Raw genomic sequence first — 22,150 nt, 5'->3', positions numbered from 1 at the left:
ACGTGTATATATTAAAGAGCTCTGATGATTGTGAAAAATAAATATGCAATTCATGTGCTAATATAGGAACTAGGAACTATATATTATAGGATTTGCAGCGATATTTTTTGTGGACTTTAATATTTGAATATATTATGTATGCTATTCTTAAAAATAGTTGTATTTTAATTAAGAATTATAGTAGTGGTACTGCGTAGCACTATATTTAACCTGATTTTCTAACCTATTCTAACCTACTTGGATGCTCGATATAAGGTACCTATACTTAGTCTTAAATGACTCTCAATTGTAATTTGCAACTTCAAATATCCTCCCCGACCTCTCCTAAACATATGAAGAATTATGTATTTGAACATTGCTCAATTTGACTGTTATCATAACTTAATCCTAATAATGTGAAGCGTTAACCTTTAGGTTTGATATTTATTAAATAATATTATTTATTTACTATATATATATATATATATATATATATATATGTGTGTGTGTGTGTGTGTGTGTGTGTGTGTGTGTGTGTGTGTGTATATATATATTTTCGCAATAGTGACGAAGCACAGTATAATAATATTTATACATTATATTTTTCTTTTGTTCTTTTCGTATTTATTAAATAGTGAAAGATTTAAACTAATTTACCTGGCATAGTCCTGACGACAATAAATTGAATCATCTTTGATAAAACACGATGGTTCGTCTTCTAATACCAAATTACACACGCAGCATCTTAAACATGACACGTGCCAAATTTTGTCAGAAACCTTCAATAAAAATCTATCCGTAATTGGATCAGAGCAACCGCGACACTGCAACGATTCAGTCTAAAACAAATAAACACAAAATATCTATTATAATATGATTTATTCGTATGGAATAAAATATTAAAACACTAAACGATATATATTTTATATTTAACACGCATATTATACCGCGACTCTATTATTATTAGTAGACAGTAGTAAATAGTAATAATTTATTGCTTAAATCGTAATTGCACAATTATTTTTAATATACTATTCATTAATATTTATTAACTTAATTATTTTCCAGTCTACATTAAATTGTTTTAATCATCGTCACAAATTAATATATTTATACTTAATAGTTTATATGTTTACAAAAGTATCGACATTATATTACAAGTTATAAGTAAAAATACAGTTTTCTCTTTTTAAAATAATTTTATCTAATTAGATAAACAATATCTATTATATTGTTCAATTTTAGTATAACTTTAAACTTACCATCGGATATCTCCGTCTAATCTACTTGTATTAATTAATAATTATTTTTATACCTATATACAGGTGTAATATCAATAGTCAATACAATTTTTTGTCCAAATAGAAATTATTTCGTATCCATCAACTGTGAAATATAACTAAAAATAAATAAATCGAATCTCTGCAAAAAATCGATCATGCAACACTTGCGTATAGTCATTATATATTATAGGTAATGCATACTTATAATGTCACCTGATAATAATGATATAATTAGATAACTCGAATCAATAGAATACAATAATATAATTATATTACTTATATTATTCTACATGTATATGGTACATAATATGATTTAATTACTATTTACTTACTTATATATTCTGATAATCCTAAAAACGGTAGGTATATTTTTATGTTATGTTAGCGTTGGATACTCGGATTAAAGATAACATATAATATATATTTTATGGATACACTGAATATATAATAATTATATATGCCCCCCCCCTGGTGTTTTTGAGTACAAATTGTGATATCACGTGGTATGATGTACAAAAATACTATATACGATGATATGCTATATATACATATAAAAATAGCCATGTATATTTGTATCTATATAACTTCATGTATGTAATATAGATATAGACTTATGGGCACATAAAACACGTGCAGCCCTTGACTCGTATTACAGTATAATATATAGTAATAATATGAATAGTTTCGTTATATTTTTTTTACATATATAATATATATATATATATATTAAAGGTACATGCGTAATTTTATTAGATTATTATGCATATTGTGTGTATATTAATATATAAATCGGCAGGTGGTTAAACTATTCGTAACTACCGCGCAATAGGTAAGCATAGGTACCTTTCTATATATATATATAATATAAAATTATTATAATATTGCAGCACAGGTTATTTACGATTTCGCGTTTGTCCGACAATAAATCGACAGACAAGCGTCGATTATAATAATAGCGCCTATATACAATTTATGAGTGGTATTCCCATATGGTATGTAATCTGTGGTATTATACATATATTATGATGTACGACATATACTATCAAAGAATTTTGAAGCTAATATTGCACGCATCTATTTATTGATCAGCCGTACTTTCGGGATTTTGTGAACTTTTTATAAAAGGTTGACAGTATGAAAGCATTAGTATCACACTGAATGATAAAATTTAAGATAAAAAAAAGAATCATCAAGGGAATACTTTTTCACGAGATAAATGCTCGAATTCGATATCACGTAATTATTATCATTTTTTCACGAAAGCACTTTGTCTAATATAACTTATTATTATTGTGGTTAAATTTCTGATATTTTTTCTTAGAACTTACAAGAGCTGTTTTGGAAATCTTAAACATATTAATTAGTAATATTGTATTAATATAAACTAAAAAAGGAACATAATTATTTTATTAGAAAACAGTTATTTTTTACTGATTACACTCTTAACTGCAAATAATAGAAAAAATATGTAGCGCTAGATTCTTTGAGAAATAACTACTTTATAAACTAATCAACGGAATTAATTTATTGATTATTATTAATTTTGTTTAGATTTTAATAAAAACATTATTTTTTACTCTATGATAATGAACTCCTTTTCTCTTTTATTTATTAACCTATTAACTATCAGTAAAATATCAAATATCCATGTTTAGACACTCGTCAGCACATGCTATTAACAACGGTCACGGCGATTGATAGTTGTCGATGTTGCTACTTGCTGTTACCACATTTTAACGAGCCACTCAAAATAAAAATATAACAGGTCTAACTTACAGCTATGAAAATTAATATCAATAGATTGAACTTTATAAAGTCATTACCAAGTTGTATATATTATATAAATATGTATATATATATATATATATATATATATATATATATATATATATATATATATATATATATATATATAATTAATATATATATATATATATATAATTAATATATTATATAATCACTTTGTCAGTGCTCGATAAAAATCAAATGTATGTACTGTTGCACACGGTTTACATACCTACAATATATCTACGTATACTTTTACTGCAACATAATTAAATCATAAATCGTAAAAGTCATTAGTTTTTTATGAAAAACAAAATCCTCGGAATAATATCCAATTCTTGTTTGCATTAAAATAATATCATGTCAAACAAATTATTGTTATATACAATAATAATTCGAACGTTCAACAGATAAATATTGGATTTTATCGGGGGACATCACATAATAATATGCGTCATGCGTGTACCTACAACTATATCTACACGGGCTACATCGTGTATTACTACGACCACTACACACACAATATTATAGTTTACAACATCTTTGTTTTACCTATATAATGTATAACGACGTAGGTAGGTATATTGCATGCGGTCGACGTTTATCGCGTTTACGAATGTTCAACATTATAAGCACTATTATACGGTGATATAATGGCTGGTATTGACCGTCGGACACACGAATTTTTGATACGAGAATAAAAATCCTAATAATATACCTATACGATGATAGTACGAGGGGCATAAAACCCATAAGTGGAGTGGTGTGTGGATGGGCGAGGGGTGGCCCGACGACGTCCCGTAGTCACGAGAAGTATATTATAATATATTATAATCCGAATACTATATATATATATATATATATAATGTATATTTCGCCAGACACATAATATTATTATTATATCCGTCCAGATTTCGACGTCCGACGATCCGGCTGCTGCGGCGGCGTATTAATTATTTACACCGGCGATACTTCATAATATTCATGTCCGTATATACACATCACGGGCGGCGTTAAATTTTGATCGGACGCGGGATAACGCTCGTGTCCATAAAAATGAAAACAAATTGCCGCGGAGTCCGCGCGAGCGTAAATTTAAATAATATATTATAGGTAATAATAGCTATATAATATTAGAGATAGATGGTATTATGTTGTATAGGAACGACCTACCGTTGTATTATTTTTCCACTCGGACACCATTATTATAATATTGTACAGCGGGTATAACACGTTACGTTAATAAGTATATTAACATTCTGTTTAGTGACTCCAAAATGTAAAACAAACGGAAAAAATAAACAAAATATAATACCATTACATTGGACCCCCGCGGATCCTGTGTATAAAACAATATTAACACGTCACATTATATCGCGGCTGGTAGATTAGGCTTGTATGTATATACGGCGTTCTATACTGGGCCGTATATCATTTGCGTATCGTCTGTTTACCTGTTCAAAATATCGTACATCGTTTGCGCATCATCGATAGATTATATTGTCTATGATAATTTTAGTTTCAAACTTAAAAATTAAAATTAAAAAAAAAACATATTTACATAAATATTTTAAACTCAAATTTTGAAAAAAAAATCGTCAAAAACTAGAAAATTTAGTTCTACAACATTACATTTATACTTGGTATCACGTTATACCTATACAGTATTTGGAAATTTAATATTACCTATGTGAATATTATTTAAAGATTTTAAGACCAAAGTTAGAAAAAAAACTTGCACTTTGGATGTACTTTTTTTTATTTCTTTTGTTAAATAATATTGTTGTGCAAATAATGTAGGAGTGTAGGACCATTTAAGAGGTCAATACTCAAACGATCTATAACAGAAAAAATCGAACGAACCACAATTGTCTTACAAAAAAGGTCAGAATTAACAATAGTGATGCACATCAATATTTAATAGATTTAATTAATTGGTTGATTTTTTATAAAAATAAAATGTCGAAATTACGAAATTGCGAAATTGCGAAATTGGTACTACCTAACAATATGTTAAAACACAAACCGCTCACATACTGTCTATTTGACAATCTATCGTAATCAGATAATACATATTTTGTCGATTAAGATTAAGCGTTTGGAGTTTTTGAGCGATATAGTTCTAAGTTTAATATCTGTTATTTAATTTCTGGCGCTTTTGTACGATACGTTTTTTTTTCTTATCTTATTTTGGCGCTTATGTCTTCCACCAATCGAAACATAAATCGAGTTTTATTTGTTTTAATCTCTCTCTCTCATCCTCGTTTAAAAAAAGATATTTATAAGGCCTTAGGTTAGATGTGCATATTTTTACATGTTTAAAGTGTTAAGATATTTTTATACTTTAAAGGTATATTCCTGATTTAACTTTTTTTTATGCTTTTAGGCCTTTGACAATATGATAAACGTTATAAGGTACACATAAAAGTATGACAGGGTAAGTTTTAAAAGTAATAAATTAAAAATAGATTATTTGATACAATTAATACTAGAAAATCTATAAATGACTGCTTGAAAGACCATTAGATTATATTACCTAATTAAATAAATCTTCTAATTTCTTATACTTAATGATCCAGATATTCTCGAATCAGGTACCTTCGAAATTCTGTACGTGACAACAATCGATCCAAAACCAAACTATTTAAACGCTTAATAATATTAATTTATCTCTTTTTACCAAGTTTAGATGGATTTAGTGACATTATAACAAATATCCATTTATAAAATCGATGGCATTACCTAACTAAACTTCTACAGGAATCTATACTCTGGAAAAATACTCTTTGCTACCTATAATGCAAGGATAATTAAATTTAAAAGTGAAAATGTCAACTGTGTTTTGAATTTTAATAAAAATTCAGCTGAAATACTCAAATACTCATCAGTCATCAGGCTTCTGACTCTGGGTTGATATCAGATACAGTAAACCTTTTTACTGAATACTTAATATTATAACTGATTTATAAGTGTATTTTCAATGAAAAAACTAATTTTTGGTAGTTAATAATAAACTATAAAAGTAGCGATAGATAATAGGTAATATATACTATAACTAACTAATAACTACATGATTACAATTTTTTAAATAAAAAATAAAATCACTGTTTTACCATTTGAATATTTTGAAGAAACTGTGTTAAAAAGTCTTGATTAAAAATGTATCGTCTATTTTAAAAATCATAAGACGAATCTAATGTACCTAAATATGTATATTGTATATTTGCGTTGTTGGTTTAAACCTTTAAACCATGTTATATCAAGTTATTTTGTTCAAATGAAGACGGAAACCACAGCGAAATCGGATAAATGTAATTTAATGGAAAAATAAAATGAAAAATATAAACAGGCTCAGAATAGGTCATACCAGGTTAACTCACGGTTTTTTTTATGAAAAAAGAAGACCCACCCATATGCCTAACCTGCAATTTCCCTCTGACAGTTAAACACATAATATTAACAGAATATATAGGAAGTATTAAGCTCAACATAAGAAATTCATTTTAACCCACCATCTATCAGAAAATCTAAACTCTGGAACTACTAAAGTGCTCAAAAAGGAAACAGAACTCTTTAATAAAATTTAAAAATATATTCATATAAATATATTATTTATTATAAATCTAGAATGTATATAACTAAAATATTTAAATCAACTTTGTATTTTTACTATAGATATAAGTTTCAATCTCATGTAATTATTTAATGTATCCAATGGCCGTGAGTCAGTTATTTATCAATAAAAAAAAAATATATAAAAAAACAAAAAATAAATAGAATATTGATAAAGATGCAAAGAAAAAAAATTGGCCATTATATACTTTTGCTTTACTTGCATAACTGCTGCAGTAACATATACATATTTTAGTACCTACTTTTTTAGAAAACATATAAGTCCAAGCCTTAATCAAAATAAATATATGATTTCTTTGCCGTTTCTATAAGACAATGTACCTATATAATACTCATTGACGTTAAAACGGTTTTATAGGCCCACATATAGAGAGAAACCTACAAGTAAATATATTATTATATACACGTTTCGTGCAGGCATAGACATCGGAAAAGTGAATAAAAACCTCAATATCTATAGACCGATCTAAAAAAAGTTTTTATTAACTTCGTTAATATCGGCTCGGCTACCATAAAAATAAAAATAAAAATCCACATCCACAATAAACGTTTAACTCGCAAGAGATGATTGCAGCAAAACAGTAGCGCGTCATCTGCCACACTCACGCGTGCGTTCCATTACATTCATTATAATATAATATAATATTTGATATTAATCTGTCCTATCAAAGACTTGCGGATTGTTTATAAGTTTATTTCAGCCTTGACTTTCAAATAACTGTTCTATTATTTTCTAAAATATTGAGTAAGTATCCAATGTTTGCATAGTGGACCGAAATAAGTGGTGTCGAGGGAGGGGAGGTGGAAAACATTAATAAGCAGTTATAATTCTTACATTTGCGTTTTCATCAGCTCCAATATAGCTGTTATCGGTATTGTCCTGTGTTTGTAATCCATCTAAGTGTTGAGTGATTAGTGTGATCAACAATTGAACAATGTTACCTACACACTATTGTATAGAAATTGTGCAAATGTTCAATATTTTATTATGTTTAACGACTAAACGAAAACTTTTGGTTGAACTATATGTGTCTTTATACACGTGTTTTAAAGCCGAAACACACCATAAATACGTGGCTTATCGCATTTTGCGTCGAAACGATGTAAATATGATTTCATTCATATTATGACTTTACGTAACGTTCGATGTCAAACTCAAACAGTTGAAAACTCCACATCGAACGATCGAACAGCCCGCCGGAGACGGTTGAAAAGAAGTGTTTATTGTGATAGTATTACCTGAAACATATTTCGAACGAGAAAAAGCTGGTCGAACCGGTTATCTCAGTCAGTCTAACCGTTGTCGAAATATATGCGTTCATTCATTCTTTATATTTTCGTCGTACATTAAAAGTTATTACACTTAACGCGTAGAGATAAACACATGTATATTATGCGTATTATAAATATGTGAACATTTATGTTATGTGAGGTGGACGATAATAATATGGTCTATACTCAATACTAGACTTGCGCGCGCGCGCCCGTTTTTGATTCATAATTGGGCAGTGGCGACTGGTCTCGATGATGCGGATCGTAAAATCGAATTTAACTGTGAAATTTTTTATAAGTCGTAACTGAAATCATAATATTAGATGCGTCTTTACGCATGCAATACGTTTAGTTTATTACCGACAGATATCACTTCGCTCGTCTCGTATGATATGTAAAATAATATATTTTTCTTCCGCAAACACAAAATTAAAAATAGGTACACTTTTGCTGGTTATGACTATTTAGTAAGACTGTTTAGTTCATCTTACACAATAGTCGAAATATATAACAATAATATGGATTGACTATAACAATTTATGAATATTATTATATTCGATACGCGAATCGAAATACTTCTGGTATCTATCTATATATATATATATATATATATATATATATATATATATACAACATTACAACATACGTGTAGTGTATAATTACTGTAAAAAATTTATTTCGAAACACCGGAAACCAATAGAATACATTAAATAGCTCATTTGTTATAAATGTCTGTTATCTGTTTTTTTTCTTTTTTTATTGAGAATAAGGCTTCAACAGCTAGGTCATTAGTCTACGGTTGTAGATACAATATTTATCTGTTTTTTTATTAAGTTAAAAAAATCATTAGGAATTAGGTTAATAAATTATTATCTATGTAGGTACTATAAATTATAATGTACAATATAAAATTAATGTTAATATTGTATGCGTTGTATGTATAGCGCATTTTCAAAACCAATGAGGAATTAATTGAAATATATAAATATATGAATTATAAATTTAACAAAACAATACTTATAGTATTTGGTTCAAATAATATGAAATTTATGCTTAAGTTGTTAAAAAATATATATATATATATATATAGAAAGGTATACCTTTCTTTTTTTTTTTGATTTTTTACCACAAAAAAACTAGGACTGGGTGGGAACTGTTTATCACAAATCACAATACTGCACCCCGACCTATAATGTTTATTGTTTATTCACCAACTTAGATAGGTATACGGGTATACCTATATAGAATACATTTTAAATGAAAATCAACTGCTACATAAACAACTGAAAATTATGTTTGTTTTATGTAATATAAAGAACATAGACATCCTTATGTCCCTATATTATAATATAATATTTATCGTTAAAAACCTTAGTTATTTTTGACAATACAGTCTGCGAATGTATAATATATAATGGTGTATAAGTTAAACTACGAAATTATACAAGTCACTTATATTATAAGAACTCGTTTACTAAATAAGCGAGATAATCAGATAAATAATATATTTTAATAGTTTTGAAATTTACATACAACTATATTCATTTGAAAAAAAAAACTATTAAAAAATTTTCATGGAAATTGACTGTGCAGTAGGTACACTTAACATAAATTAAAGCAAAATAAATAAATTATAATATATAAACGCTTTATTTCTTTCATATTATGACTTTTAATCGTTACTATTAGGTATATATAATAATAATATGCATACATTAGTATTATACGTACATATAACTATACATATAGGGCAACTATAAACACATATTTACGTAAAGTACATCAATATGTATATATAAATGACTTATGTTTATTGTATATATAGTATGTAATATGTATGTACCTGTTTGTTCATGTAAGAACTATACAATATGTTGATGAATAAATAGGAAACACAAAATTTCTCAGCCAGATGATCTTAGATATATAATTTTTTAGGTATTACTGTAATGGGTGGTATTGCGAAATACAAGCATTATACATATCTGATAAACTAATAACTAATAATAATATTTATGATGCACGCATGCCTTTAGAAGCTAGAACCACGATAGTCGTTTGTTTAAGTTTAAATTACTTTAAAAATATGTTTTTTACCAAATTCAAGTGTAAGACATAAATACAAATTCTGATTTATATCAATTTAAGTTCAAAATTAACTAAATGATATTTGCGAATTCATGATTATCAGTCATTATGTATTGGTATTTATGTCGCCTATACCCCTATACTATAGAGTTTTGAGTGTATTCGCATATTGCTATTTTTTAGTGTAGATGAAAATTCTAGAGGAGATAAACATAACTCAAAAAAGTTATACAGGATTCTTAGCAGGCATGTAAGACTCATTTAAAATGGGTGCCGGTTGCCTGTTCGACGGTCATGTGTTCGAAAATGTGTGTTCGAAAGTTCATGTCATCGAAAAATTGTATCTTCGAAAAGCCATGTGTTCGATAAGTCATGTGATTGAAAGGTAATTTGTTCGAATAGTTATTTTTCAATTGTAATAAAATATTATATATTATTAAATTGTATAACTAATTGGATCTAGAACGCGGTCCGATAACGAAAAATAGGTTTTTCATATTATATAAGCAATCTATATTCTATAAGCAATCGATAAGTATAACAATATAAAAAACTTCAAAGTCTTGGTCTCTCTTCAATGTATTCTAACGATCCAGAATTTAATTTATTAGCAAAGCAAATACCTGCCTTGGAATTTTTACCAGATAATATGGTTAGTATGTAATTATTATTTTGTAATTTTGAATTGTAATTTACATTACAAATGAGTATTGTTTAAAGATTGTAGATGGGTGGACATTATTGAAACCTTTGTTTAAAACCAAAGCAAAACAACAATTATCACAATATTTTGAGGAAACGTATGTTTTGGGAAAATCAGATATGCGTTTGAGAGGAAGACCAACAAAACAAACCATACGTAATCCACCAATGTTTCCTCCAGAAATGTGGTCAGTAGCTGACCGTCTAAATCTTGGTTTGCCAAGAACCACAAACGTTGCAGAATCATGGCATAGGAAAATAAATAGACTAGTTTTTCCTAATCCAGGTAAGTTGTAACAATTAATAGCTTAGAAATATATTAATAAAATTATGATGATTCTTTCAATTATGCTTCAGGTCTATTTAACTTCATTAAGTTAATACAAAAAGTGTAAAACGAAACAGAATCAACAGTTGAACAGCTTATACAAGGACGGACTTCAAAAATAGCAAAAAAGAACGTCGATGTACAAAATGCTCGCCTTAAATGTATTCAACAAAGAATTTACGATGACGACAAGTTAGACAAGTTAGAATTTTTAAAAGGCATTGCACATAATTTAACTTTATAAATATTTATTTTTATTTTCATACTAACATTTATTTTATACATTTGTAATAATAAATTTTAATTATATTATTACCTAGAATTTATGATGACCATAGTAAAAGCTGGAATTTTTAAAAGGCATTGCACATAGTTTAACTTTATAAATATTTATTTTTATTTTCATACTAACATTTATTTTACTTTAATAATAATACAATTTAATAATATATAATATTTTATTACAATTGAAACATAACTATTCGAACAAATTATCTTTCAAACACATGACTTTCGAACTTCGAACATATGATTTTCGGACAGTTAAGGACTTGCACGAATTTGTCATGCCTTTGCTTATATAGTTTTTTATAATGTAGTTCTAAAGAAGTTTGTACAAGTACCACGTATATATGACAACAAATAAAGTGTACAGGGAGAATGATGTTTCCATTTTTAATTTTATCCTAAATCTGCTGGCAATATCTTATAGTAAATAGGTACTAGACATTTCAAAATTGTTTTTTTTTTTTTTTTAATTTTAAGAGCAATTTACTTTTTTACGTTCTAACTGTTTAGAACAATTATATTATAATAAATGTATTATAAGTATTTTTTTTTTTAATTCCTTTTTTTCCTAAAATATTCCTTGGTTCATGACAAAAGAACCTCCAAGTATTATTATGAAATTTATTTGGATGGAAACTAGAAAGCCAGACTGCAGACGTGAGATGACGCGTTACGAAAAGAAAAATACGTTTTTTCCTGCATGTGAGAAATATGTGCGGTCGCCACTGTCGCGTTTCGACAACGATAAAATAATAATACAATAATATAATAATAATAATATATATATACTCTTCTGAGGGGGGAAACGACTATACTCACACATGTGAGAAGCGTTTTGCCCCTTTCACGGGTCCGCTCTTTTCTGACTCTCTCACTCTCTCTTTCTCTCTCAATCGAGCTCGCGCGTCCTGTCCTCTCGGTAGCAGCCGCAGCAGTGTCACGGTACGTTGGCCCGGGTGACAGGTCGCCGCCGCCACGTCCTTCCTTCCTCCCCGTCCAATCGTCGCGCCACCGCCGCCGACGACCAAACAGTTGCCTTTTCACCGGCAACAAATTATCGTTGTTTTCACACCGGTCCTCTTCGACTGTACTTTTTTTCTGTTTTTTGTCTCTACCCTCTTTTTCATTTCTTTTTTCTCTACACACACACACACACACGCACTCAATTTATCCCACCATTTAAACAATATGGCCGTCATTGTCTTCGCCGTTGCTCAAGGACAACGCCCATCACATGCTCGTCACACTTTATAAATATATATTATTATAGGTCCCTAGTATAGTTTATTTTATTATATTTATATGACAAACCGGAACCACGCGTGTACTTAACGTATATTATCAGTAAGTATAACGTCGTGTTTATATGTATATATATATATATATATGAAGGATTTGACTATTTGAGTTGTAACAAACCGTATGATTAATTTGTTTTCATATCTTTCAGACAATTTGCACAGACAAACTAATACATTAAATATTACGAACGTCGTGTGAGTAATACAATATAAAACCATAATTAAATGAATATCAGAATATCTATAAATTATATGTATTTAATAAAATATGTAACAATATTTCAATATTTGGTAGTAAGTCTTAGTCAGTAAGATTTTAGCACATGTAGCAAAATAGAACTAGCTGGTTAAACAATAATACATATTATTATATGAGGAATAGTACTATAGAAAAACGGGGGTCCTTTAGTTTGTTGAAGAATAGAAGTTAGACACACTTTTGGGAATATTTGTTAGTTAAGCGTTATATACCTTTTAATTATTATTCATGCTTAAATAGTGTATGTCAGAAGCTGAATTATAGTGATCGTTAAATTTCCACTATTCCACTAGACATCTGTGTACGTTTGGAGTTCATCGGCGTATACGACACTAGATAGTTCATATATAGCATTATTTATAATTAGGGCTAGGATTTATATGCATTTGCATGTTTTTTTCCCTAAGTCCAAATTGATTGGTTGCCAGATTTGTCCACGATTTGGCTTATTCTCGTTTAAATAAGACCAATTTTTTTTGCATATTTTGGGCATAATGCATATAATTGCATATTCATAGATTTTTTAGGATTCGATCATTTTTAACTAACGTTTTTTGATTTTTATAAGTTATTGTTAATTTTAAATGGTACTTCACGAAACCGACAGTTTTTAGTAATACTTTGTGTTAGTACGTCATGTGTTGCGAAAATGTGTGCGGACGTTTATACTTAATAATTTTAATGTTTTTAATAACAGTGTCCAGTATGCCGAAAGTTCAAAGTGAAAGTGCCAAGTTACGTCTAATTAAACTAATATTTTATGTAATAATATGATGAGCTAATAATAAATTATGAATTATAATAAATAATACTAAAAATTTGTTTTTGCATATTTTGGTAAATAAAATGCATATTTTACAATTTTTTATTGCATATAAATCCTAGCCCTATTTATAATTAATTAAATTATTTTTAATTTGAGAACTGCACCTACCGGGTCATTTTATTTAATTTTTAAAGTATATATATATATAATATATGATAATAGTTGTTGTATTATATTTAAGTAGAGATCTATAATATAGGGTGTAACTGAAAGGATGAATTATTAAATCTTATTCTAATTATTATTTAATTTTCTTTTTCTTATTCATATGGTTTAGATTGTTTAGAGCGCTCATGCTACAAGTACGGTAGGTATACAAATTTTTATTCTAATGTTTAATACTGAAAATTAAAAAATTAAATTTTAGTGGAATTTTTTTGGAAAAATTCAAAATAACTCATTTTTAAATCTAATTTTTTTTAAAGTTATAGACGCTTATTTAAGTCGATCAGTTTATTTTTTGTGTTACTTAATATATCAATATATTTTAGTGAATAAATTTTAATCTTATATAAATACATTTTTTCATTTGTCAAAACCTTCTGTCACGCCCATATACGTGTACACTGTACCTACTATATGATTTAGAATATTATGTTATGGTCAAATATCATGTTAGATTCGGCTGTGTACTCACATTAATTAATTCGTTTACAAAAAGAACTTAACAAACATCGATATACTATTAAATCATATAGGTACGTACAGCTTGCACACATCAGGAAATACCACTACTAACTCATGTATGTATGTTTAACTATTAAAGGCCATACCATTAATACTATAATGGTATTTGGTCAAACAGGGACTTAACTTCGTGTGGGTAGTACTACTGGATACACTCGAAATGTGTAAAACTGCCCCCCAAGTGCATACATCGGGACACCCCTCACGTCATTGCACACACACACACACACAATGATATTTCATAATAGAATAATAATATGCATTGACCTCGTCGTTGTGTAGACACTTCAAAACCGCGAATATAATAATAATAATAATAATATGTATACGGGCATGTATCGCGCGTAAATGTACATATTTTTATTCTACGAGTCATCGGAACAACGGTTCGGTTTAGGTACAACGCACGTTGCGGATTTTATTAAATTACAAACTGTGTCGGACAATATGTATAAGTACATATGCGGCGCGTATACGTATGCGTACATAATATAATATAATATTATATATATTATAAGCTCACCCCGATAATATAATATTAAACACGCGGGCGCGCGCTCGCCACTCGAGAGGGTGTGTGTTTTGGCAAACGATTGTTGTGCGTATAATATAATAATAATGTGTAATTTTTTTTTCATCTCTCTCGTCGCGACTCTTACAATAATAAATACACGTGTGTACATAGTATGTATATATATATATATATTGCATATGTACAAAACCGCAGTCTATTACCGTTGCATCATCATTGTGCCCGCGTATAACTATTATCGTATACATATATATTATATATGTATATATGTACATATGCGAGTCTTGTATGGGCGGAATAGGGGGCGTGCGCATTGTGTCTTGCACCGCTATATACACACACGCGCGCGAGGCTGTAAATTTATGTTATGTTCGCGTACTTCGGCGAGGCGGCGAGTGCATTAAAAACGTATAATATTATATAAAAATACGATTCGGACATCAGCTGCGGGAGGGCGCCGGGACGAGTGGCTTTTTGACTTTTTTTTATTCAAGAAAAAAAAAACGTATAGGTATACATAATATTATATTATTGTATATAATAATAAATAGCATACCGAGAATTCGCGCGCGCGCGTCTGTCCGTGTATATACAAACCGCATGCATTATCGTTTTATATACATACATATATGTATATAATAATAATACGTATAAAGAACGTTACAAATACGCGTGACAATGGACCGTAGCGATCGGTTTAAATCCGAAAACATATAATAATGTAATATATATATATATATATATATATATATATATATGGGTATACAGGGACCGCTGCTGACTCGCGGACTCCATCGTCGTCTTGTCCTCGTCGTTTTTGTGTTTATTCGATTATTATTTTTTTGCCATACAAATTTTACACACTACACACACATGACATATACATACATATATAGGTATCTAACCGATATATACATATAAAATATTATTATAATAGGTATACCTCCTATAATGCGGACACGAGCAGATGGCGAGACGACGCGACGTTGTTCCGGCGTTTATATACTTAAAATATATATTGCCGGAGTATATATAAATTTATAATATGCATATATATTCATGCGCGACTTATTGTATATATTCTATTATGTTATATATTATTACAAACACATATTATGTAGGTATATATCGCGGGTACAATATAATATCGTGGTTGCGGACGCGCGTACACGTCTTTCGACATGTAATAATATAATATATGGGTATATATGCGATCAAAGTCAAAGACGCGGAATAATTACGAGCTAACCGCTTTAATGCGACGGCGGTGGCGGCGGTGGCGGTCTCTCTGGGGGAGTTCAGCGATGACATATCCGAATGAATTATTATAGACATCCTGAGATTTCTTTATCCCTCTCTTTCTCTCTCTCTCTTTATATATAATATATGGGTGTGTGTGTGTGTGTGTATGTATATTATAATGCATATTATCTTGTATATACGCTCTATATGAACGATATATCGTATATATTTATATATATAATATATTTATACATATACATTTTATGTGTTTGTGTGCTTATATACCGATAGTACCTATACCTACCTATATGGGCTTATTGTATATTATTATTATACAGTCGTGGGATTCATTTTATAGTCCACATGTTATATTTATATAGAAGACTACCTAACGAATTACACGTAGGTACACACGTTGTATAACAATCGATTAAATTGAAAAAAAAATATAGTAATGTACCGTAATTACAACACGTATAATAGATAATATATATTATTATATAGTCTGCAGATCACAACAGCGCGATGACGGTGATGACCTGCATCGTACGCTGTTCTGACAGTATCGCAAATTTCGTCAAACAATCGAATTTATATATATATACACATATAAATTCAAACAAAAACATATAGCAAAACGTATAATACCCACGCAGTGCAAGCGTACAGTAGTATTCTGTCGGAGGCGTCAATAACGTTATTTAAATACGACTTATTCACCACAATCCTATATTATGCTTACTGAAAAGAATCTAAAAAATGTTTAGTCTCGGTGACTACTTCGATTAGATTTAAGACTTAATATGATATAAGAATCCAGGTCCGGATCAACTATGCCACTACCAACCCTTAATTTATGTTGTTGTTATATTGGAGAGTTAGCCAATACCCGCCTGTATGCTGATTTTAGTAAATAATGGTAGGTAAATCCCTACTACCCTATGGTGGTACCTAAAGTACCAGAGCCACTTAGTGAACATTTTTCTGTGATCGCTTTTTTTCTTCTCTCTATTAAAGGTAACTTTAATTGAAAGTTTCATAGACAGAAAATTCGTAGAAAAAAAAATCAAATAATATTATATTATTGTACGTTTTTAAGAAATTTTTTATTGTCTACAACGTACGATTATTAATGATAGGGCCGGTGGGTTCAATAAAGTCTTCTTTAATTGCAATCACTTGTTTTAACTATCAGATATGGAAGTAATTGGACTCATTTTCGATTTACTATAGTTTATCAAAATATTAAAAAATAACATCAGAATTTATCGAACTGCAGCCTATTTGATCAAATTTAGATAAATTAAAAACGTAAATAAAATAAATTAAAAAAAATCTACAGTTGATTAATTATTATTTGATATTTTGATTATTAACATAAAGTCATCTATTAAATTTCATTTCTATATATCTGCATCAACAATTTAATAATGTATAAATGTATGATAATAGATTATTATTATTATTTTAAAAAGTCGGGAAGTGTATACACATTAAAGTATGTAGATTTTGGAAATATGCATATAAAAGTACATATATTTGAAATATGTATACTATATAGTAGAACATAAATAGGCCTTACAAGTCTATTATATTATATAGATACTCATATTCATATACAAATTATACGTGTGTCATGTGTATACATTATAAGTTATTTATTTTTACAATGAGGATAGAATAAATCGTTCACGTAATGGTAAAAATATACAGGTGTAAGTTTGTGCATACCTTGACGTATTGGACGAATTCGTACTTTTCACGAAAGTGTAAACTTTTGTTCTCGCATAAAGCATCTTCCGCTAAATGTCTTGACTTGTCTGAAGTTTTCTCCTGCAATCATAATTAAGTTATTGACGACTCGTATAATATAACATATGCATATGGTATTTGTGTACTGTGTACAGAATGTTGGGAATACGTCATTATAATTATCTATGTATTATTATAATATAAAATATCAATGTCATTAATCGGGTAGACAAAAGTAAAACAGCAAATGAGCACGTATTGAACTCTCATGGACATTATATTATAATATTTTAATATTTATACACACCAACGCGTGTCCATGAAAACAGGGCACAACGAAAAATGGTTGGACATGTACAAAATACAAGGATTGAAAAATCGCAAGACATAGGAATTTATTATCCAACAGTTTAGTCTTATGTCCCATCACAAACAGAATTCAAAAACGTATATAGTGGGTACTAAGTAATATTACTAATATTAGTAAAATGAATTATATGGAGTGTACCATGTTTTGGTGGTCACACTACGGTACACATGACCCACGTGATGCATACTATTATATTATAACCACGGTTATCTGTAATAATTGTAATAGATAACTATGACTACACATACGCTTTATTATAATAATCTCATAGTAAAATCTCGATGCGAGAATAGACAATAAAGCGCTTGTATAGGTACATTTTAAGTCACGCGGCTGTACATTTTTTACGACTCTGCCAGCATGCAGTTTTTAGCGAGACCCTTAGCTCCTCATCTGAACGTAAACATTATAATTGTATATTTTATGTCATGTGTTTTGCCCAAACAAGGAAAACATCAATTGTGGACCATTCATATAGTACATAAGACTAACGAACGATTGACATCTTTAGATCTGTCGAGACCAAACACAAATTGACTATACACACATTATCACGAGTCATTTTTCACACCTTTCACTGCGGTTAAATAGAATTATCAAAACTTTCCATCGCTATACTTACGAATTTAGTAAAAATATTTTTTATATGCGTACCTACACATATTATATGCATTTTTCCATATTCTCATACGCTATGTTCGCTATATCCTCCGTGGATTATATACTATATAGTATCTACATAATACAACACATTATGAAAATGCTGACCGTTAACTTTTTGAAAGCGCCTATATATATAATAAAAGAAAAAAATGAATAGATATATAAATATAATAGTGTCTCGAGTCTAATCAGTTTTTTTAATGATTGGTATTTCAAATTTTTAAATTTTATGTAATATTATGATCAAAAATTTTCATTTTTTTTTTTTATCACACATAATTTATTACAATAATATAATATTAAGGTACTAATATTTATTAGAAACTCGTTCAAAGTTGTATAATAACATGCAATCTACTATTACTAACAGTTCGATATTAAACGAGTAGGTCGTATACTTGTATGCCTATATACGCGTTATGAAAACATATACATATGATAATAATGTAATAGACGCAATGAATTTATACATTTCAAAACATACCACAGATTCCCTGCCATATAACATAATCATCGGGATATTTACGACTATGCAAAAATATATTTACTAAACGTCTCATTTAATTAAGAGGTGTCAGGTATATATATAATATTTAGGTAGGTAAAAAATAAAAATAAATGTCTTCAATATTAAAATTAATGAGGTGAAAAATCATAAACTAGGTGCAAAACACTGCTTATATACATTAGGTAAAAGTAAAAATCGAAACATTTAAATTTTTTTAATGTGTTGGATATATTTTTTTATCGTTGTTAAAATGATGCCCATTAAATGTTTTACTGCTACCGGTACTACTACTGTTTTACTTTAGTTATTATACGGTTGCGCGTGTCTAACTAAGTGTGTGTGTGTGCAATAAATAAATATATATATATGTGTGTGTGTGTGTGTAATGTGTTTTTATTTTCTCGTATATTTTCAGATTTGCTGAGCTGTAGCACAGCCTCGAGGCCCTGAAAGTCGACATAATCGTTTTCGGCGTAGACGTGTATAATACAACATTAATACACTCATAAACATTGAAACACAACCTGGCGTGACGGTTAGCCACTATAGAAGTAGCATCCATATACGACAATATTAACGGATTTTCGCACATGATATGTCCCTATATATTCATATTATAAGAGATGCGCCGGTGCAGACGCGCGTTTTAATATAGTAATATGAGTTTTGAATGAGTAAGCACTAAGCGCATAAAATATGATAATATAGTGCATATTATAATTTACTTATATTATTGTTATAACGTTTGACCGGGTCGAATATACCGGAATACGGTATAGCTAGGTGAGTATAATTTCGTTCGGGATTAAATTCAATTACATAAATAACGTAATTGAACGATTCGCGATATTGCGGTCGAGCTGGGTAAATGGGTGGGTATGGTCGAGGGGAGGGTGGTGGAGAGTTGGAAACTCACTAAAATGCTTATTTCGCGTAAACAGGAAATTATAAAAAAAAAAAAAAAAGTGAAATAATAATAATAATAAATAAAATCGTCGTCGGCAACATGTGATAGCACAAAAGCAGAGGATGTGGGCAATATTTCGTCGGGGACTTGCAGCAGTGGACAACCGGTACCATATATTCCGAACGCAGCATGACTTATTAGCGTACTTTGAATATTTTTAAATATACAATTTTTATTACACTTATTTTTCCCTCCTCCCGAACACACCGGGCCGGGCCGAGCGCGTTACGGACGCAGTTTAAAAGCCGCAAAGAAACGGCGGCCGCGGGCGAGAAGTTGACATCGATAAATAAAATTTACACCGGTTCGCCCAGTAAATAATATTAATAACGTCGCGGACGCCCGGGTGAATTGGACCGGCCACATTATACATATTACACGTATATACAGGGTGTTTAAACAAGATTAGTTCGCACGTCGTTCACTGCACCGAAATGGAATATAAAAATACTACTCTCCTGCGATCACTCTAACCGGCGAATGATGTCCAAAAAAATGCTTGTGCATAAAACACAGTTTTAATTGGGTATAATTCGCAGTCTTACAATGTTTTTTAAAACCATACTATCATATAAGAACTGTATAAAATATAAAATACACATATTCAATTTTAGACCAGATTGTATTTTATATAAATATCGAATAAAATTATATGAAACTGATCCATACGCAACCTATTTGCAGCTCCACAAAAAATGCAATACCTTTAATGATGTTAACATAAATGCTTTCGAACAATTATATATAATAACATTTTAAAAAAGTGGGAAAGAATACACAAATATTCGATGTACAAAAACTTGAAGTCCACTGCATAAAATACGAACGGAATCGAATCACAACTATTAATTACACACGAATTAATAATAGTAATACCAATGTTGTAGGTACCTAAGCATATTTTACATTTTTATATGGTGGTGCGTTATAACTTACATTGTACTTCTTTGTTGTAATCATGCAATAACTGTAACCGTTTAGGTGTCTATACTATTTTCATAAAAAAAAACTAAGATTTTACCCTGGACCGAGTTCTTACGACTGGTGTATACTCGCCAAATTCACCAATAATAATCAAATGGGTCAATATTAACGTACAGTATACGCGTAAAAGTATATATTCATAACTATACATTTTACATTCCTTTGACTTTTGATACATTCACCGACAATTCTCGGAAAACGCAAAAGTGAAAAATTTTAGTACAAGTGGACCGTTTCTATGACATAGAGAGTTATCATTATTACATAGATTATTGATACATGGGTATATAATATTATTTAGCTAACGTTGGGGTCTTGGTCTGGTTTTTACTAATACAGACCATATATTATACTATATAAATATAGGTACGTTTATATCTATCGAAATCGTTGAGACTTGAAAAATCGTTAAAATTCCCTTTCGACGATAAAAACATAATAATAGGTAAACGTAATTATCTATACCTATAGTTCCACGTCCAATAGAATAAACCTATTACCTGCAATGTTAAACGTATTCTTACAGATTATGAAATGGGCGATGCAATCATATTATATTTTCGTCGATTTCGCTTCAAAGATTTAAAACTTGGGAAGTCGACGCGTGAACATCCTGTATACACATCATATTGGTACACGGTTCGGAGCAGTATTATATATAGCGGCGTATACACAAACACATCCACACACTTACAAACACA

The 22,150-nt window shown here is 29.4% G+C and overlaps 1 protein-coding gene across 2 annotated transcripts in view; it reads right to left on the bottom strand.

Moving 5' to 3' along the window:
- The window catches only part of Awh (LIM/homeobox protein arrowhead), a 57,767-nt gene that overhangs the window by 24,197 nt on the left and 11,420 nt on the right, over positions 1-22,150 (bottom strand). For both annotated transcript variants that reach the window (XM_089221042.1, XM_089221041.1), the window contains 2 exons: positions 17,937-18,038; positions 637-818 (listed from right to left, as the gene is read on the bottom strand). In XM_089221042.1, coding sequence (XP_089077168.1) covers positions 637-818; positions 17,937-18,038 — 284 coding nt within the window. The remainder of the gene's footprint in view (positions 1-636; positions 819-17,936; positions 18,039-22,150) is intronic.

Source organism: Diuraphis noxia, unplaced genomic scaffold (genome assembly GCF_037042655.1).
Source record: "Diuraphis noxia isolate RWA-SAM2 unplaced genomic scaffold, SU_Dnox_SAM2 contig0002, whole genome shotgun sequence".
Taxonomy (NCBI): domain Eukaryota; kingdom Metazoa; phylum Arthropoda; class Insecta; order Hemiptera; family Aphididae; genus Diuraphis; species Diuraphis noxia.
The sequence above is the reverse complement of the archived record's forward strand: the minus strand, read 5'-3'. Positions and strand labels throughout refer to the sequence as shown.